Raw genomic sequence first — 23541 nt, 5'->3', positions numbered from 1 at the left:
GCTCAATACTTATTTTCCTCATAAAGAAGTATCGTTTGTAGGTGAAGATATTTCTTAAGCATATCCTAGATGGAGGCTATTCTTTGATGGAGCAGCAAATCATCAAGGAAGAGGTGTTGGGGCAGTCTTAGAGTCAGAATCTAGTCAACACTATCCCATGGCGGCTAAACTCCAATTTGATTGCACGAACAACATGGCTGAATATGAAGCTTGTGTCCTTGGTTTTAAAATGGCATCGACATGAGTGTTCACAAACTCCTGGTTATTAGAGATTCAGATTTGTTGATTCATCATGTTCAAGGAGAATGGGCTTTAAAGAACGCAAAAACCACACCGTATGTGCAATATATACAGAAGTTGTGCAAGAGATTTTGCAAGATTGAGTTCAGACACGCTCCCGGGACACAGAATGAGTTGGTTGATGCTCTTTCCACCATCGCCTCAATGATTAAAAATTTAGATACTGATTATATTGGTCCTCCGGATATAGAGCTGAAAGAACATCTGGTCCATTGTTTACACGTTGAAGCAGAACTAGACAATTTGCCATGGTATTTTGATACAAAAAAGTATTTCGAGTCCGAAATTTATTCTGAAGATGCAACATCCAACCAGAAGAAGTTGATACGCCGTATGGCTCTCAACTTCTTTCTAAGTGGAGAAGTCCTTTACAGGAGCACTCCAGATTTAGGTCTTCTTAGATGTATCGATGTTGTTGAAATTGTGAAGCTTATTGAACAGATACATGCTGGAGTCTGTGGTACGCATATGAATTGACTCACTTTGGCGAGGAAGATACTTCGAGATGGTTATTTCTGGATGACTATGGAGTATGATTGTTGCAAGTTTGTGCAGAAATGTCATAAATGTCAAGTGCACGGGGATTTGATCCGAGTGCCACCTCACGAACTCAATGCTATGAGTTAACCTTGGCCATTTGTATCTTGGGGCATGGATGTCATCAGTCCGATAGAACCAGACACCTCTAATGGACACATATTTATTTTAGTTGCTATTGATTACTTTACCAAGTGGGTGGAAGCAGCTTCGTACAAGTCGGTGACCAAGGAAGTTGTAGCTGATTTTGTTCGCAATAATCTCATATACAGGATTGGAGTAACAGAGTCTATCATTACTGATAATGATGCTAATCTCAACAGTCACTTAATGAGAGATATACGTGATCAATTAAGATTACTCACCGAGACTCAACCGCTTATTGTCCTTAAATAAACGGAGCTATAGAGGCTACCAATAAGAATATCAAGAAGATTTTGAGGAAAATGATTGACAATCACCGAGGTTGGCATGATATGTTTCCATATGCTTTGTTGGGTTATTGAACAACTGTCCGAATATTGATTGGAGCTACTCCATACTTACTGGTGTATGGAACAGAAGCAGTCATACCTGCTGAAGTTGAGATACTGTCTTTTAGAATCATTCAAGAAGCTGAATTAAGGAACGTTGAATGAGTCAGCAAGCGGATTAACCAATTGAAATTGATTGACGAGAAGAGAATGGTTTTCGTTTTTCATGTCCAACTATATCAACAGAGAACGATTCATGCTTTCCACAAGTGAGTTAGAGCCAGAATTTATGAAATCGGTTAGTTAGTCCTTAAGCGCATTTTTCTCACCAAGACGAGTATAAAGGAAAATTTGCACCAAATTGGCAAGGACCATAAATGGTTCACAAAGTATTATCTAGAGGTGCTTTGGTCCTGTCGGAGATGGATGGCACCGCATGGTTGAAACCGATCAATTCAGATGTTGTCAAAAGATATTACTTGTGAAGCTTCAGTTTGCATTTCTGTCATTTACTTGTAATCGTTCTATTTCCTTGTATTTGCTTTGTTTAAAATCTTATCCCTTTTATAATAAACTACATCTAACCTAAATTCTCATGAAAGAAATATGTAGGCGGCCTATGTCGGCCTCGAACACCTTATTTGTCCCTTTTAATATTTCTTTTCATCTGAACTACGTTCGACCTGAATTCTCAAGCATGAGATACGTAGGAGGCCTATGTCGACCTCGGTCGATTTCTTTGTAAAATTTTGTTATTGTTGTTAACCTTGAAGGATAAACTAGGTTTGACCTGATTCCTGCCTCAATGGGATACGTAGGCTCCACAAGGGTTCGGTGATATCTCCAGTAAGATTTCTATTTTCTTTATGATAGAAATTGGGACAAAATTTTTGAGGGGGACTCAAAAATTCTCAAGGAAGAAGTTTTTCTCGCAACAAGTTAAGACTGAAGTAACTTGGAAATTTGCAACTAGGACAGAATTTTTTGGAGGATCTCAAAAATTCTGTGATTTACTCACCGGCAGTTGAAGATAAGCCGAGACATGTAACTGGGACATAAGAGCATAAGATACGAAATTTTGAGGATGTCTCAAAAATTCAACATAATTTTACCAACAGTCTAGAGTGACTAGGAATACTCTCTAGCGAATAATTAGATAGATCTCTAAGCATCAGACTCAGAGAAGTTTGCTAAGACTGACGTGACATGATACTTGGCAGTAAGCTTTTTTAAAATACTACTTTTCTAAAGTTGATTTTTCTTAAGATTTTCCCTTTATGTTTCTCTTGTTTTGGCATGATATATTTTGTCTTATCTATCAAGAGTCGGGAGATCATAAATCAAGCAGAGATGGCAGGGAAGAAGCAAACAATTGAAGAAATCGACACAGATCAGTTCGTTTTAAAACTAACAATTTTTCTATAGACGCAGGTTAATAGGTTTTTGAAATCAGCAAATTTCTCCGATAGATGAATATGGAGAAGTCAAGGGGCAAAGGACTCTCCCAAAATTAACAATTTTTTGGTGGATACATGAAATATTTTATGTTGATTATATGGAAGAATTGGGAGTGAGAACAATATTGTTTCATTCAATTCCCAACAACTTGAAGTTTATAATTAAGATACAATTGTGTCCAAAGATGAATCAAATGAAAATCTCGAGGAAGACGTTTTACAGCTTTTCATCAAAGACGTATTCTGCATCATATCATCAGACATGATAGTATTACTAGTCGTAGGGGCATTTCGTTTATATCATCAATTTAGATGATACACTACCGGGAGGATCGTCTTACTGTTTTTTCAATTGAGACGATAGCATTACCCAGAAAGCACCTAGAAGATCACTATGTCGCTCGATTGAATCACTATCTCCATTTGTTATCAAGGATGGCATCACGAGTTGATATTCATGCATCGCGAGTATATATTCATGCATCGCAAGTTAATATTCATGCATCGCGAGTTAAAAATCATGCATTGCGGAAATTCATTCATCATGAGAAGATGTTCGTGCCTTGCAAAAAATCATGCACCGCAAGAAGATATTGTCACGACCGGGGAGCACCCCCTAGAAGTAACATGGCGTACTTAACCTCTCGGAGGTCTTATACAAGCCCATAGTTATCATTCTTCGCATCGACATAGTAAATTTAGCAGAAAATTTAAAACTTTTCATAGCACCTCATATGCTAGAAACTTTACTCATATACATATAAAATATAAGAAGTAATACATATATAGACTATAAGTCTCTTTGCCATCATAGGCTCAATAACTTTGGAGTACATTAGTGATACGTCCCTTAAGACATAATACAAAACTATACAATATTTAAAGACTTTACAATAAGTACACATTAGGACATCCTTGGACTTAAGGATTCATTTCCTTGAGCTTGGGAATCACCTAACAAGCTATTCATCGTTCAAGACATCCTTGAAGCATCCATAACCTACAATTTGTGTAAAAAGTAGATAAGAATGGGATTAGCAAAAGAATGTACTAAGTATGACAACCATGCAAAAACATGCATTAAAAGGGACATTTTCTTTGAAATCATACTTCATGCCATTATGAGTAAATCATCATAAAACCTTTATCAATAGCATATATATCATTTTCATACTTAATAGAAATACGATCAAAGGCCAAACATCATAGAAAAGCACTTATAGAATTTAAGTCCAATTTGAGGTCACTTTACAGTGAGCTCATTCTTCTGTACAATGAACTATTCCTTTTAATTCATTAGTCTCCCAAGTAATCCTTTAGAAACACTTGGTGCAATGTATCACCTTAGGACCACAAGGAAAATCATACATATCATCTACACAAGACAACACATACCATCATAGAAGTATTATACCACATAGACATAGTTAAGTCAAGACCTTCATCATATAGTCAACAAGATGAACATCATGCATAAAGACTCATATCATGCACATCTTCATAACAAGTAAACAAATACTACAATGTGATGCATAAGAAACACATACATAGTGACATGCATTAGAACAACTTCCTAGAACTTCTTAAGGAGCTACTAGTGAAATGTCTAGATGGGTTCATTACTTCTATCTATCCTAAGTGACCTCCCTTAGGTCATTCTATTTAGGGTCCTAGTCATTAACTTCCATTGTCGATTTTACTTTAGGGAAACTATAGCCCTAACCGACATAGAACAAGTAATGCTAAACAAGGAATCCAGTGTCATAAAACCCCACACTGATAAAGGGTGGTCCACCGGCCAAAGTAGAACCCATCATAAACATAGTTTTCTAGGTGTATCCACTAGCTAGTATCCTATGGTGGAAACATAGTTATGGAACATGGAGTTACATGTGAAAACCCTCTTTATGCCAAGATTACGCATTGTAGTTTTTCACTTATGGAAACCCTATTTATTCCCATTGAGGCATTGTGGTTATCAACCTCATGAGATTTATGGTGACCTACCTTCCTACCATTGGAAGGGACACACACTCATATTCAAGTTCATTCGGTGCTAAGCTAAGTTTCCTTCATTAAAAACCTTTATCATATTTTTACTTTATAAATCATAGGTTTAGGAGAGTCATCCCCTCATATGCTCAACTCATAGGTCATAGATGGAAGTTCATCAACCTAAATCATATAAAGAATCCATTCACATGAACATAACATATGTAAAGCATCATCTAGTTTAGAGTACACATAATACACCATTCAAGGCCCCTCTCTTGACTAGATCTTTATACATGTGTGTTTGTATACATATATCTTAGAAAACCTTTCACATAGCAGATTAAGTCACACAAGTTCATACATACATATTCATACATATAGAAACCAAAACTAGAACTATCCTATCAAGGTACACATGTGCAATCCATAGGCAAAGTCCCATACCCTTGCCCATACTACTACACCTATCAAGTCACCCTAGTAAGGAATACATAACATACTTCACATACATATAATTTACATGCATAGTAGTAGACATTAGCGAATATGAGAACAACCTTTCATTTAGACACCATGACCTATACTACTAGTAACATTCATGCGAGTGAGTGAGTATGTACATTGGTCAACATGATCACATAATGGATATCAACAACATATTTAGGCAGCCACCCTCTTAGACCATAATATATCTTCAAGCATAAACCACACAACACACAATAGCATAGAAGACAAGCCAACTTCATATTACACTTAAGACTCCTAGCTTGTGCTATTCATGCATTCACATAGGGTTACATAGATAAGGGATTATTTAACCATTTTTACTCATCAATGGAAGCACCTATACTTCACCCTAACATGGATATATACATGCTTACACGATATCCATACAACCTAAATCACAACTAGAATAGGAAAGTAGGCATAAGTTTCACATAGTATCATCGTAAGTACATGCTCATATATTCATCAATTTTCCTTCATGTACATGGTCAACACATATATAAATTTATAATAAAGTAAACACCGCCATCATAAGTAGACCATACTACACAATGTCATACAAGGCTTCATCAACTTCAATACTATATGGAAAGTAGAAGAGATAAGCATTGTTACAAATTTCTCACCCTTTGATCATCATTGATAAATACACCTTGTTCATGAAAAAATTCATATATAGGTCAGTATCTAACTGTAGTTTAATCATGGAAGAAACCATGTACAAGTTGCTACAACATCATACTATAACATAATACAAGGAATCTCACATGTACTAGGAAGTAGAAGAACATAGATCTTTAATACAATTAACTTGCATTGATCATCAATTATATTTCATTAGTGGCATAAGTCTAGGGAAGTATCTAATCATACACTTAATCATAAAGAAATCATGCGTAAAGAACTTCAAGATCAAGCTACAACATAGGCATTAGACTTGTCAATTCGCTAGAGGATAGAAGACTTTACCAATACTATGAACTCTGTCAGCTTTGATCATCATTCATATTTTATCAATAATACACTCATTAGGCATTAGATAATTAGGTAAGAAATCAAGACGAAATCATGCTTCATCTAATCACAATTCGAGATCCATTACACACTTAACTTTTTGACTTCATAGCCTAAAGGAATCTAGACCAATTAATGCAAGCCTTTGTTAATTTGATCATTAAGGATTTACACCTAAAAAATTCATCCATTATATCACCCTAAAACAATAGCCACATCAATTCATACATAATCCAAACTCTACCCAACCGATCTCACAATCGACTTCAAAGCAACATGTAGAAACATAGACTAGCCATGTTCAAATCTTCATACATTGATTCTCATAGATCCTTCAACATCAATTAAACATAAATTTATGTAAATGACAACATATACAATCACTTCAACGTAATAGAATCATAATTCAATCGATAGCAATTCAAGATCACAAAGCCCATGCAAGGCTAAATCACTTTGGTTATGAAGCATGGGTTCATCATGCAATTGGATTGAAAACCGCTTCCAAATCAGTATAAAATCATCAATCCATTCTTATTATGACTTTGAAATCAGTTTATGAAATAACCCATGGCAAATTGAAGAAGAAAGTGTTTGATCATATTTTTCTCTTTTGAAATCTTTGAGAATGACTCTCTAGATGTAAAGATTACTGGATGACGATCACCATACTTTTGTCTAGTTGAAAACTCTAAAACATGACGATTCACCCATAGAAAACCCATCTCCAAGCAGTTCTTGAGCTTCACCAACAATGGAGGTTCGAAAAGGGAAATATTTTTTGGATGGAAAGGTTTCGTACATGTGAGAGGGCTCTAGAAGGGGGTGATCACGTTTTTGATGGATTATATACAGCAAAAATAGATAAATAAACCTATTAGGGTCAGATTAGGACGTGGGCTTAATTTCCCATTCACCCCTTAAATGAAACAGACCCAGGCTGCCAGTTGCAAGCCACCTTCGACGATGGCAATGACGGGGCGTCGAGGCCATGAGGGGCCATGACGGGCCTCCGTGGCCTCCCACTTTGACAAAATTGGCTTAAGACCTTTCCGAGGAATGTATCCCTTGATGAAACCTGCTCGACGGGACGTTGGTGGACCAACGATCCGTCGTTGGGTCCGTCAATGGACACTGCCCAGGCAGTGTCTTGGGCATCTTTGGGTCCTTCTTTTGGGGCCTCTTGTGGGGCCCTTAAGAAGTCGTATCTGTATTTTTCCAATGTGATTATAACCCTTAACAAGTTATAGACCTTCCACAGAAATTTCATCCAAAACAAACACCTACAAGACGTCAAAACAGGCCAAGCCCCATCATGACACACGTTGAACATCTTAAGGGCTATCTTTTGAACGCCTTGGACGTTCTTGGTCGTTTGACCTCCAAACTTCTCAAAACTTCATATAATACATTTAAACATTATTATAAATCATTTAGAGACTTATTAGACTAATTTAATACAGATTTTGTCATGTATAGACACATGAGGCACATAAGCAACTAGTCGTCGAACGTCTTGGTCGTCCCTTGACGTTCGACTTCAAAATCACTTCAAACTTTTCACACTGCCTCTATATCATCTAATAAGACATTTTAGAACCTTAGAACATAATGAAACACCCATAAACACATAAAACCACATATTAGGCATCTAGGTGACTTAGTCGTCGAACGTCTTAGTCATCCCTTAACATTCGACTTCTAATACCTCTAATATTTTAGCTGATGCGTATATACTATATTTTAATCATATTTAGGACATTATAACTTTAAGAAAAACATGTTAGGCTCTATATACCTTATCTAGTTTTTGGGGTCTTACAATATCCCCCACTTGGGAACATTCGTCCTCGAATGACACTGACGGCTCTTTAATCATAACAAGGACTTCAATGCATATAAGAGCAGTTCATAACATTATTAACACCATCAAGTAATTTTAGCACTCAATTCACACAAGCAAGCAAAACTCTTACTCACTCACTCTTTAATGCATCAAACACAAAGTCTCCTATCATGTTCATACGAGGAGCTTCCTTCTTCTAATCATAACATGGTCATTACGCCTTAATTCATTAAGAGATCATCTTGCAAGACCACACATAGGAAGATTTCAACTACACTGAAGAAGCACTTTAGGCACTCATACTTCAAACCACATAGACTTGAGTTAGTTTAATCACAAATATCTTTATTAGTTAGACCTAGTGCCATGAAGGTCATACTCAGTCAAACCATGCTTAGTGGTGTCCATGGAGGAATGTCCTTCTTCTCAACACACTGACATGTATCATGAGTCTACACCTTAGCAAATACAAGGTCAATTTCCTCTTAAAATGAGAAATTCTCAACTTTTAACCAAGACATGCTCATGGTTCCTTCCTAGTGAAGTCTAAATGGTAAGTCCCACCAAATACATCACAACAAAATAGGAAGTCATTCCACAAATTTCTTTTCTTAACATAATACTCACCCTTATAGTAAGCCTCATTTTGGATAAATAACACAAATTATAGGCACACACATGGACACTTAGCTAAACATGCTTTCACTTTTCAAGAATGAGCGTACAATTATTTGATTCCAAATCATAAAAGTCACATAGTTTTCAAGAGACTCAACATAATTCATTTTAAAGAGATTCAAATTTTTATTATAAGGCTAAACATTCCACCTCCCAAATAACTTAAAAAAGTTTCTTGTCTAATCTCATGAAATCCAATGCACAATACACATGAAAAAACATGGATTCTATCAAAAAAATTCTTTCATGCACTTTGGAATCTTCAAATATCCTTAAGGTAATGTCAATCAAGACATACAAAACATGTAGAGGTCGTGCAATTTATACTTTATGCAAAACTCTATTCATGAACAAGCTTACTAAGAATTCATTAATTTCCAATTCAAGTAAGAATAGAAGGACAATGTAGACAATTTCTACAACCTCACTACTCAATAGGGTAAACCCTATTAAGAGCAACTTAACCCAACCTATATAGGATCTTAACTACACAACCTTCATTTTCATCACTTAAAGTGATTACTACTTTAGAGGGAATTTTCATTAATTCAATTTTAGCAACACTAAGGCATTGTAAACCTTATCAGTTTAGGCAAATCATCCTCAACCATCAATTTTGATCATATTATTCAATTCACATAAGGTCTTCCTACAATGCAATAGACACTAAGGTCATACATCATTTGAGGAAAATAACAAGGAGGTTCATAACATAATAAGAAGTTTAGAAATAACTCTACAACTCATCATGTCATAAGATTCTCATTCTTCAATCTAAATAACAAATTTCCTTTCCACATTCATTATTATGTTCATATTCATCAATTCTACACATATTTCAACAACATCCAATTAAAGGACAATTTAGTTGGTTCTCCAAACATGTTACAATAAGTTGCCTAGTCTTTATAGTGAGCATGCTTCCAAATATCCAAAAATGCAACATTTAGACAATTGAAAGGACAAGCATGGAAATATAAGATACAAATCATTACGAACTCATCCTTCATAAGCATGCATACTATCTTTACAACTAGGATCAAGTCTCTACAAGGGACTCCAATTTACACTATCAGCTTACAAGTATCTCTTATATACAAAAGGAGACAATGCACATTTTTAATCACATACATTCATAGGATAGCATGCTTCCATATGTAGTTATTAAACATTCCAAGTTCAAATCCTAGTATTTGGATACCATCATACAAAACCATATAGGTATACAACAATCTAAGAGAATTCACTTTAACCACCATAATTTCTAGCATGTTTTAAATATATCATGACATACATTATTCGACATATCTTGCTATTTCACATAGATTTCATATATTTCCATAATTGACATCATATCATCAAATAAGAGATATTTCATACATAGTAAGGTAAGATAACCAATCATAATCTCCATAGAGTTAACATGTGCAATGATCAAGTAAAGCCCCATAACCCTACTGACTCAATTAACCCAACAGGAACTACAATTAGCACCATACTTCACTCATCTATAACCTTCATGCATGCATAACTCCATATCTTTAGCACACTAGGGTATTTACATGTTTATAAGCATAGATATAATCACACAAGTACATTTACATTTGTCATCATACACATACATAATATTAACATCCTAAGGTCTCCATCAAGGAAAACTAGTGCAAGACATAGATAGAGTTCCATACCCCTACCTAAGTCTAGTTAACCCTTCAAGTCGCCTTAGTTAGTTTATACATCATCAAATAAGGACAAGTGTCACCTTCAAACATACTCATTCAAACCATAAACCAAAGATAAGCATTTTAAACTCACCTTTTCTCACTCAAGCATAGAGCAATCTCATCCAAGCAATCACATCTAAAAGACCATCGGACAAGAAAACATAAGAGAGAGATCTTATAGAGTTAAGTTCTATGGCACGACATGAGAATGATGAAGAAGGGAAACTCTATCGTCCTATACCCTCTCGTACCATTTGATGTGTCGCGACTCACCACCAATGATACAAGACTCTACTAGACGTGGCAATATGAGACTTCAAAACCATTTTTAAAAACCTCGTTCTCTGATACCACATTTTATCACGACCGGGGAGCACCCCCTGGAAGTAACATGGCGTACTTGACCTCTCGGAGGTCTTATACCATAGTTATCATTCATCGCATCGACATAGTAAATGTAGCAGAAAATTTAAAACAATTCATAGCACCTCATATGCTAGAAACTTTAATTCATATACATATAAAATATAAGTTATAATACAAATATAGACTCTAATTCTCTTTGCCATCTTAGACTCAATAACGTTGGAGTACATTAGCGATGCGACCCGTAAGATATAATACAAAACTATACAATATTTAAACACTTTACAGTAAGTACACGTTAGGACATCCTTGGACATAAGGATTCCTTTCCTTGAGCTTGGGAATCACGTATCAAGCTATTCATCATTCAATACACCCTTTAAGCATCCATAACCTACACTTTATCTAAAAAGTATAGAAGAATGGGATTAGCACAAGAATGTACTAAGTACGGCAACCATGCAAAAACATGCATTAAAAGGGACATTTTCTTTGAAATCATACTTTATGCCATTTTGAGTAAATCATCATAAAACCTTTATCAATAGCATATATATCATTTTCATACTTCATAGAAACACAATCAAAGGCCAAACATCATAGAAAAGCACTAATAGAATTTAAGTCCAATTTGTGGTCACTTTACAGTGAGCTCATTCCTCTGTACAGTGAACTATTCCTTTTAATTCATTAGTCTCCCAAGTAATCCTTTAGGGATACTTGGTGCAATATATCACCTTAGGACCACAAAGAAAATCATACATATCATCTACACAAGACAACACATACCATCATAGAAGTATAATAATATATAGACATAGTTAAGTCAAGACCTTCATCATATAGTCAACAAGATCAACAACATGCATAAAGACTCATATCATGCACATCTTCATAAAAAATAGACAAATACTACAATGTCATGCATAAGGAACACATACATAGTGACATACATTAGAACACCTTCCTAGAACTTCCTAAGGAACTACTTGTGCAATGTCTAGATGGGTTCATTACTTCCACCTATCCTAAGTAACCTCCCTTAGGTCAATTCTATTTAGGGTTCTAGTCATTAACTTCCATTGTCAATTTTACTTTAGGGAAACTACAGCACTAACCTACATAGACCAAGTAATGCTAAACATGGAATCCGGTGTCATAAAACCCCACACCGATAAAGGTTGGTCCGCCGGCCAAAGTAGAATCCATCATAAACATAGATTTCTAGGTGGATCCACTAGCTAGTACCCTATGGTGGAAATATAGTTATGGAACATGGATGTACATGTGAAAAACCTCTTTATGCCAAATTAGGCATTGCAGTTTTTCACTTATGGAAACCCTATTTATGCCCATTGAGGCATTGTGGTTATCCACCTCATGAGATTTATGGTGACCTACCTTCCTTCCATGGGAAGGGACACACACTCATATTCAAGTTCACTCAGTGCTAAGCTAAGTTCCCTTCATTAAAAACCTTTATTATATTTTTACTTTATAAATCATAGGTTTAGGAGAGTCATCCCCTCATATGCTCAACTCATAGGTCATAGATGGAAGTTCATTAACAAAAACATGTTGTAAAGCATCAGCTAGTTTAGGGTACACATGAATAGACCATTCAAGGCCCCTCTCTTTACTAGATCTTCATACATGTGTGTGTGTATACATATATGTGAGCAAACCTTTCACATAACACATTAAGTCACACAAATTCATACATATAGAAACCAAAACTAGAATTATCCTATTGAGGTACACATGTGCAATGCATAGGCAAAGTCCCATACCCTTGACCATACTAGTACACCTATCAAATCATCCTAGTAAGGAATACATAACATACTTCACATATATATACTGTACATGCATTGTAGTAGACATTAGTGAATATGAGAACAACCTTTCATTTAGACACCATGACCTATACTACTTGTAACATGCATGCGAGTGAGTGTGTGTACATTGGTCAACATGATCACATAATGGATATCAACAACATATTAAGGCAGCCACCTTCTTAGAACATAATATATCTTCAAGCATAAACCACACAACACACAATAGCATAGGAGACAAGCCAACTTCATATTACACTAAAGAGTCCTAACTTGTGTTATTCATGCATTCACATAGCCGTACATATATAAGGGATTATTTAACCATTTTTACTCATTAATGGATGAACTTATACTTAACCCTAACATGAATATATACATGCTTACACAATAGCCATACAACCTAAATCACAACTAGAATAGGAAAGTTGGCATAAGCTTCACATAGTATCATCGTAAAAACATGCTTATATATTTATCAATTTGCCTTCTTGGCCATGGTCAACAAATATATAGGTCGAAAATAAAATAAACACCGCCACCATAAGTGGACCATACCACACAATGACATACAAGGCTTCATCAACTTCAATACTATACGTAAAGTAGAAGACATATGCATTCTTACCAATTTCTCATTCTTTGATCATCATTAATCAATACACCTTGTTAATAAACAATTCATATATAGGGCAGTATCTGAATGTACTTTAATCATAGAAGAAACCATGTACAAGTCGCTACAAGATCATACTATAACATAATACAATCTCACATGTAGTAGGAAGTAGAAGAACATAGATCTTTAATTCAATTCACTTGTATTGATCATAAATTATATTTCATTAATGGCATAAGTCTAGGGAAGTATCTAATCATACACTTAATCATAAATAAATCATGCTTAAAGAACTTCAAGATCAAGCTACAACATAGGCATTAGACTTGTCAATTTGATAGAGGATAGAAGACTTTACCAATACTATGAACTCTTTAAGGATTTTATCATCATTCATATTTTATAAACAATACACTCATTATGCAGTAGCTAATTAGATAAGAAATCAAGACGAAATCATGCTTCATCTAATCACAATTCGAGATCCATCACACACTTAGGTTTTTGAATTCATAGCCTAAAGGAATCTAGATCAATTCATGCAAGCCTTTCTTAATTTGATCATTAAGGATTTACACCTAAAAAGTTCATCCATTATATCACCCTAAAACAGTAGCCACAGCAGTTCATACATAATCAAAACTCTACCCAACCGATCTCACAATCGACTTCGAGGAAACATGTAGAAACATAGGCTATTCATGTTCAAATCTTCATAAATTGATCCTCATGGATCCTTCAACATAAATTCATGTAAATAACAGCATATACAATCACTTCAACGTAATAGAATCATAATTCAATCGATAGCAATTCAAGATCACAAATCCCATGCAAGGCTAAATCCTTTTGGTGATGGAGCATGGGTTCATCATGCAATTGGATTGAAAACCACTTCCAAATCAGTAGAAAATGATCAATACATTTATATTATGCCTTTGAAATCACTCTAAGAAAGAACCCATGGCAGATTGAAGAAGAAAGTGTTTGATCATATTTTTCTCTTTTGAAATCTTTGATAATGGCTCTCTAGATGAAAAGATAACTAGAGATGAAGATAACCATACCTTTGTCTAGTTGAAAACCTCTAAAACATTATGATCCACCCATAAAAAACCCAGCTCCAAGAAGTTCTTGAGCTTCACCAACAATGGAGGTTGGAAGGGAAATATTTTTTGGAGGGAAAGGTTTCTTACGTGTGATAGGGTTTGAGAATGGGGTGATCATGTTTTTGATGACTTATATACACCCAAAAATAACTAAATAAACCTATTAGGGTAAGGTTAGGACATGGGGAGAATTTCTCATTCACCCCTTAAATGAAACAGACACAGGCTGACAGTTGCTGGACACCTTCGACAATGGCAATGACGAGGCGTCGAGGCCACGATGGGCTGTGCCTGGCCTCTGTCGCCTGACACTTAGCCAAAATTGTCTTAAGACATGTCCAAGGCATGCATCCCTCGACGGTACCTGCTCGACGGGCCCTTTAGAAGTCGTACCCGGATGTTTCCAACGTGTTTATAACCCTTAATAAGTTATATCCCTTAAACATAAATTTCATACAAAACAAACACCTACAAGACGTCCAAACAGGCCAAGCCCCATCATGACACACGTTGAATATCTTAAGGCCTATCTTTTGAACGCCTTAGACGTTCTTGGCTGTTTGACCTCCAAACTTCTCGAAACTTCATATAATACAATTAAACATAATTATATATCATTTAAAGACTTATTAGAATCATTTAATACTTATTAAGGCACGTATAGACACATGAGGCACATAAGCAACTAGTCGTCTAACGTCTTCGTCGTTCCTTGACGTTCGACTTCCAAATCACTTCAAACTTTTCACACTGACTCTATATGATATAATAAGAAATTTTACAACCTTAGATCATAATGAAACACCCATAAACAGATAGAATCACATATTAGGCATCTAGGTGACTTAGTCGTCGAATGTCTAAATCGTCCCTCAACGTTCGACTTCCAATACCTCTAAAATTTTAGCTACTGCCTATATACTATATTATAAGAATATTTAGGACATTATAAATTTAAGAAAAACATGTTAGTCTCTAGACATCTTAGCTCATTTTCGGGGTCTTACAGATATTCATGCCTCGCAAAAAATCATGCATCGTGAGAAGATATTCATGCCTCGCAGAAAGTCATCCATCGCGAGAAGATATTCATGCGTCACAAAAAATCATGAATCTCGAGAAGATATTCATGCCTCGCAGAAAATCACGCATTGCAAGAAGATATTCTTGTCTCGCAGAAAATCATGCATCGCGAGAAGATATTCATACATCGCGAAAAGTCATGCATCATGGAAAATCATGCATTGTGGATAAGAAATCATACATTTCAAGAGAAAATTCATGCATCGCGGAAAAATCATGCATTGTGGAGAAGAAGTCATGCATTGCAAAAGAAAAAATTTATGCATCGCGGAAGAGAAATCATGCACTGCCAAAGAATGAAATCCTGCATCCCGCAAGAGAGATACTTACGCATCATTAGAAATCAAGTAAAAGGGTGTCCCTTTATTTGGCAAGCGTAAACACCAAGAGAATTACCAAGGACGACATTAAGAGAAATATCAGCACAATGCATCAGCTTTTATTTATTTTAACATCAAAGAAAGAGTACATGAAAGATTATATTGCAAACATTAGACATAATCTTTAATTGCTTTACGCCTAACCAATCGAGTTGACGTAAGATATTGAAGGAGAACAAAAAAGTGTCGACACGGTAAAAGACACTACCTCCCATTTGAATTGCATTTTTATGCTAATGAGTTGTATCTTAGTCTTTGTCGAAAGCATCTGGAAGGATGAATTCTCCAGAAACAAACCACAAGTGCGGACGACATCAAAATGGATGCAGCACAACGTGGATATTTTTCTTAGCAGCAAACTGGGACATAGTACAAAGAGGAATATCAAACTCTTAGGGCGCAAGCAGAGGAGCGACTTACACCACAATTAAACCACACCCTTATAAAAGGCATGTGGATTTTTCTTTGGCTCTAATCAAATTCTGTTTTGCATCCAGATTTTTAGTATCTGTCGGAAGCAAGTTTCCAATCTGAGTGACAGTGCACCAAGAGTTTTGGAAGTTATGTCCATGTAAGTTCTTAATTATGGTGTGAAATGCACCACATTCATGGCTAAGAGGTTACAAGCCTCCTTTTCATACTCAACTTGATTTGTCACTTGTCCAGAACAAAAGGTTATCTAGCATAGTAGATTTCCTTTTCAACTGATTGAGACAAGCTACAAACAGCCTGATTCCTAAGGTATAAGGATATGTAGGCGAGCTTAATTTCAAAAACTCGGCTATTCCAACTTCCGCATTTAAATCCTATTCTCAAACATTTCGGTCCCTTCATAATCCGGTATCAAGATGACTTTTAAATTCTTTCAAAATCGTGCATCAAATCAAGCGTGTCGAACTACAAGTGGCCTGATTTCTCGTGTAGCCTGAGATATGTAGGAAACCCATTTCCAGGGTTCGGCTATAATTCTTAACGTCTGTACTAAAATCCCTTACCAGAAGATGAATACATGGTCGCTCAAAATTGGCTTGGTCAACTTCATTTTCCTCTAATTTCTTGCATCAATCCAAGTAAAATGAGGGACAATTGTTAACACCTAATTTTGGACCTCCACGGTATAAATCAATCATTGAGTTTCTTAATTTCCAACGCATTGAAATAACTGACTTTATAAAATTTAAAATATTTCTTAAGTCATTTTAAAGTAGCTTTAGTCAAAAAATTTATATAGTCTTCGAGCGATATATATTTTTATATGTGTTGTATAATTAATTCATTTTATGAAGTATTCAAAAATCATCTCAAAAAGATTTTAGTTTTACTTAATTCCTTATTAAATTAGTTTTAGTAGATCGTAGTTTGATCCTCAGTTTATAGTTGAATTTATTGGTTTGTCGTGTTATAGTTTAAATAATATGTTTGTTTTATATAATGTCATATGTAATTAGTTTATTTTATGAATATTCGAAAATCGTTTCAAAAGGATTTTGATTTTACTTAATACTTTGTTAAATTGATTGTCAAAATTGTTAGCTTACATTTTTTTTGAGTCATTAGTTATAATTAAGATAACTATTTTTATCTCGTTAAAATTAAGAAACTCGTTAATTAATTCATATCGATTCGTCTCATCTAAGTTTTTAGCCAAATTTGCATACCAACTTTATTTGGTCAATTTCTTAAAATTCATTTGGGCCCGATTCACAATCCATCTGACCCAAACATTGATGATGTTTTTGGGAATTTTTTTAAAATGTCATTATTTTGACATTTAATAGGATCTATTGTCAATACTTTCATTATTTAGTAAAATTGTCACAATTTTAGTTTATTATGTATCTTTTTTATTTATTTTCTATTTATTTTAATTGAGAGAATACAAATATTTAAAAATTGAAAGGAGAAATTAAGGGGAGAGAAAAATAAGTATTGCTTAAAACTCTCATCAGTTACAAAAAAATTAAAATCCAAAAAATCAAACGACGCCCTAATAGCTGATGAATTCTCCCAAATTTTAATTTTTAATATTCCCATACAATTCAAAAATCTTTTTTGTTTCTGATTGGTACGAAAGATTTTAGAGCAAACCTGAGAAGGATTTTTGCTACTAGAAGTTTGAATAAATTGTTTAAAATTTGACGAGGTAATTGCTTTTTCCTTATTCTTTTTCTAATTGCTTAAGTAATTAAAATTTTAATTGAAAATAATTGTAAATCATAGTATTCTGTTTTCGTATAATTGAAATTGATATAATACAAAAATAAGTAATCTGTTTTCCTCCATTTTCTGGTTTCGTCTCTATTCTGTTTTTGTTGTAAATTGTATGAACTATGAATAACGTATGAATATTTGGTTTGTTAATTTTTTGTTTTGGTTGGTTAATATGAATACCAATGTTTTTGTTTGAATACATGAATAATGTTTTGAAATAAATTGTATCCCTGACAGAATACGAAATGGAGCAGATACAATCTTTTGACGACAATATGCAATTTCATTTAATTTCAGTTTATTTAAATAAGTTGTATCCCTTATCGAAATGGATATGATCAATGTAATGTATGTTGTAAGTGATTGTTCTGAAATGGATACAACTTTAATATTTTTGTTTAGTATACGTATATGTTGAGTGACTTCTTTAAAATATGAAGAATGCAGTTTTGCTGGTAACATGATTTAAGCATTATTGTGAATATACATATTTATTACTAGTATGAAGTTTTGTTCATAACGTAAAGCAAGTACTTGGATACAAAAAAATTGTTAACCCTTATCGAAATGGATATGATGAATGTTATGTATCTTGTAAGTGATTGTTGTGAATACGTATATGTTGGCAGACTTCATATATTGTATTCTTACAAAACATGATATATTGTTGCACAGTAAGATGGTTCGACATTTGAGTATTAATTTCATGATTAACATAACAGTGAATGTGGGGTACAATCATGGGTTGATCTTTGCATGCAAATGCTGTAGCCTGAGTAAATGACATATGTAAGAATACAGTGAATACAATTAATATGTATTTACTTTAACTTTGAAAACATATAAATAACATTACAAAGTGTATAATTACTTTACTGATACAAATCACCCAAACTGAATTCATTAAAATAGCATACAACACAAATATAACAAATACATGATAATTACATAGCATACAACACTAATCTAATAAATACACAATGGTGAATACAAACAATCCAATTAAAATTCATTAATAAAAAATATGAAATATCATATTCATGTTAAATGTATCCGTAAATTAAAATGTATTTACTTTAATTTCGAAAATATTCAAATAGCATTACAATGTGTATTTACATAGAGTACAATACAAATTCAAAACCACCCAAGATGAATTCATTAATAAATAGCATACAACAAAAATACGAAAATTACATAGCATACAACACAAATCCAAGAAATGCAGCACAGTAAATACAAACAATCCAATTAAAATTCATTAAAAAGCAACGGAAATACAAAATACTAACAAATATTACACATTGTACATAAGACATTTACAAATATATTCAATACAAATTATTGAACAAATTGTTCTTTAACTTCAACTCAACATGCAAAAATAATTAAATACCTCTTCATCAACTATTACGGTTTCAATCTGAATTTGAGGAAGACTTTGTTCTGATCGTCTCTCCTTCATCATTTTAGAAGCAGATCCTCATCATCCGCTATTTCTTGAGTAATACATAGATTAAAAGATGGAAAATCACGATGATTAAGGTGAATACCTCTAGTAACTCTCTTAGAATAATCCATTGAAGAGTGTTTTAGAGGTCTAATTGTGAATTATCCAACTTTCACCAAATATGAATGATTTAGAAGCAATAAAATCAGGAAAAAAAAAGATAACGATGAAATAAATTAGTGGAATTTGTGTGAATCCAGTATTTGAAAATTAAAAACCAACAAATAAAACGGTAGAAGATAAGATACATATTGGTAGAAGATAAAATAGGGATTTCAAGGTTTGAAGAGAATATGAAAGGAAGATATGGAAGAGATAAACTTCTTTTTTTTTACATTAAGATAAATTTGGAAGAGAGAGTTACGGGGAAACGTGAATGGGATAGTTGGGAAAAGTGATCTATGAGATATTCATAGAAAGGTAAGTAAAATAATTTATATATATATATATATAATTAGTTGGAAAATGTGTAGGTAATAAGAGATAAAATAGGAATTTAATTAGGATACATATTCTTTTTCAAAATAATGACATTTGTGACATTTTTACTAATATTTTTAAAGTAGTGAAGTTTTTACTAATTAAGTTATTAATTTTGACTAGTTTGCTAATTTTCCCGATATTTTTATCACAATTCCATCAACTCCAGTCAGCAGCCCAACCCAATTACCTTCCATCCCAGCCTGATGACCCGGTCCAGCCCACGCCCTTACCTTCCTTGACCCGGCCCCAATTCAATTTTTCCAGCAAAACAAAATTGACCCAGTCTCTTTTGTTTTGTCTATTCCCTTTGCCAAGAAAGACGCATTACTGAACTTCACAGCGCTTTCCAACTGCACGCTTGAACGACACCACCCGACTGGTACGCCCCTCCACTCTCCTCACGCAGCAGTAACATTCAGAAACGAAGGTACACAACATCAAAATACACGGAGAAGCAGGATCGTACACAGTGTTCTTCGTCTTTTTCTTTGGTTGTCCTCTCCTGCAGTACCTTTCAGCAGCAAAAGGCACCTGCAATTCCGTCCTTGTGGATATTGGATTGAGCCACGTCTACCCCAAGGACGATGGGATTGATCGGAACCATCTGCTTCCCTTTAACTTTTGGATTTTTGGTCGAAGTTTGGGGAAATATCGATAAAGCAGCAGCTCTTTTTTGCCCGTTCTGGTGGAATTTTGAATTTTTGGGAAGAATTGAAATTCTAGTTTTACCCCATTTCCCGTTCAAAATTTACTCAATTCCCCCCTCAACCCTAATTTATGAATATAAATACTCTCTTTGGATTTAATGTAAGGAGAGATTTGTAGGAGAGAAAATCATTGGCAGGAAATTTTCTTTTTAGCATCAAAAATAAAATAGTTTAAGCAAGTGGTGATAGTAATTTATAAAATATATATTCGAAGAAAACTTTCAGTTTTTCCGAGTTTCATACTCCCTGTCGGCTCATCAGTGTTTCCCAAGATGATACGAGTTGCCGCTCAAGCCGCAAATTTTCTATCCGTACTCGACTCTGCGGTGAAGTTGCTCACAAACGCTTCAGTCTCAGAATGCTGCCTTAAAAAAAGGTAACCTCAAATCAGATTTCATATTTTTGTGTATTGGCATGTTTTGACCAATGAATTGATTAGATGTTAGTAGACTGGGTTGTTTCGACTTCGTGCTGACTTCAGATAAGTAGCATACATTTATTTTTTTTTCTTATATTTATCAAGTTTATCTTTCAGTTCCTTCTCTCTTGTGTCAACTCGTCTTGTTTCGTTCAGTTGATTGCTTGTTGGTGATTATGAATAAGAACTGGGACTATTTGTTCTCTTGTATTTAGCTCGCGATATGACTTGAATATGTATGTGGATATTGGTAGGGTTACCACTCTGTTCTTATTTTGGACTTCCATAGCATTGTTGTCCTCATCTTTTGTTTTTTTTTTCGATCGAAAGTGGAAAAGTTTTTTTTGGTTTTGGTGCCACTCTGTAGTGCAGGTCTTTATCTGTGAATTATTTGTGATATGGTTTACATAAAATGATCATTAAATGATTTAGTTTCTGATCATCCAAAAGAATACGATATTTTTTCTATCTTGTATGATTTACTCGTTTCATCTTGCCTCTTATAAACTGGTACTTTTCATCCTAGTTCCTCTAAAGTTTTCACTTCAAAATTTTCTTGCTTTACTTATGAGTTATTATTTTAGAAATATTTTTGACTCTTTGACAATTGTGATTTCGTGAAAAATTTTTGCAGCTTCGTTCTTGTTGTTGTTGTTTTCGTTGCGTTTGATGCTTTCCTCCTTAGGTCACAAGTTCTTGTTCTTTAACTGTTAGAATGATTCACTATAATAGTAGTGATTCAGCCGTGAAGCTCGAAGTCCTCTTCCATAGGTGATTTCGACTTCCCTTGGATGCATATTCTTGTTATTGTACATTATGGATAGATGAAAATCTGTTAGTTCGAGTTTGATAGGGCGATTGATTATGGGCTACATTGTTTCGTTTACTCTACTGTTAGCCACCTCCTTTTGTTCAAACTCATTAGATTATGGTATTATTTGGATTGCTATTGCCTTTAAAATTGCTCTCTTGTTTGTTTATCTTAAACTTTTCTTTAAGTCTACAATATTTGCTACTGTGATGGTATCTCTGTGACATCTTGAGAAGCAGAATTGTCTCATATTCTAGGTGGTTTACTTGCTCCTCCGCTATTTGAGGTCTTATTTGCTTTAGTATTAATTTTATGATCTTATTTGATTCAATTACTAATTCTTTTTTATATATCATTGTGCATGTGATGCTTCGCCGAGTCCGCTTGGAATCTTCGTTTCCTCTTGCATTTCGGGAGCCGTAAAGGCTCAAAGCCTCTTTTCAAGTCAGCCAACCATTAAAAAACCGACGAACAGATTTTGGAATCGAAAATTTGGAACGAGGGGAAAGTTGAAGATTTTGGGCCCACAAATTTATGCTTTGTCTTATTTTAATTTTTTATCGTAGTTTGTAATTTTTAGGCTTAAGCCTTGTAAAGTTTTCCACTTATTATTTTGATAGAATTTTAGGACAGATAAAATAGATAAAATAGGCCTAAGGCCCCAAAATAAAAAAGGGGTCTAAATACCGGTCTAGGCGGACAGAGACAGGATTTGGACCCAACTCTCTCTCTCTTGACTTATTGTACTTATTTTGTTGATTGTCATTAGTTTTAAGATTTTAAAATATATATCAAATCTCTGCAAGGCGCTGTTTGTTTTAATTAAATCAAATCAATCAAGTCTAAATAGATTAAAAATGAATAAAAATTTTGAAAATTAAGTAGCTCACTTAGATAGTAAATAAAATACCTCATCTTTCAAATAAACTCTATATAAATTTTATATCAAATATTAAGTTAGACATATTAGCCAAATTTGTTAGTTGTCGGATAATCGCGAGTTAGCAAATATTTTAGGTGCCGTAAAAGTCTTCCTAAAATATAAATATGAATCCCCGAACCCCCTTTAAAGTTTTCAAATCGATTTTCTGTTTAAGTCTGTTGAAAACTAAGTTTTTCTTGATTTTTCTTAAAAATTAAATGGAGATTCTCAAAAAGTCAAAAACTTATAAAAAATATTTTCCGAATTAAAACATAGGGAAAATAAGTTGATTTGTAAAACATTTTCCAAAAAATTTAAGCCAACTAAACATGAAAAAATTGAGAAATATTTTCTGCGAAACATTTTCCTTCATACCAAACACACCCTATATGCATAAGACGAAGATTTCTTGTGCATTCTTACCAAGTATACATCATAATGATTAAGCCTCCACATAAAATGATCTCATAGAGTTATAACATCACTCTAGTATTTGAGCATTGATCAAGGAAAAATCGATGCATGAAACTCATCCCCCCCCCCCCCCCCCCCC

At 34.2% G+C, this 23541-nt stretch overlaps 1 protein-coding gene across 1 annotated transcript; it reads left to right on the top strand.

Moving 5' to 3' along the window:
• The first annotated feature begins 240 nt into the window (after positions 1 to 240).
• Positions 241 to 1233, top strand: LOC107027480. Its single transcript, XM_015228640.1, has 2 exons — positions 241 to 760; positions 1010 to 1233. The coding sequence occupies exons 1-2, from the start codon at positions 241 to 243 to the stop codon at positions 1231 to 1233; spliced, it is 744 nt and encodes a 247-aa protein (XP_015084126.1).
• The last annotated feature ends 22308 nt before the right edge of the window (positions 1234 to 23541 follow it).

The sequence above is a fragment of the Solanum pennellii genome, chromosome 8, assembly GCF_001406875.1.
Source record: "Solanum pennellii chromosome 8, SPENNV200".
NCBI lineage: Eukaryota > Viridiplantae > Streptophyta > Magnoliopsida > Solanales > Solanaceae > Solanum > Solanum pennellii.
Note: the sequence above shows the minus strand (reverse complement) of the source record. Positions and strands in the feature narration are given on the sequence as shown.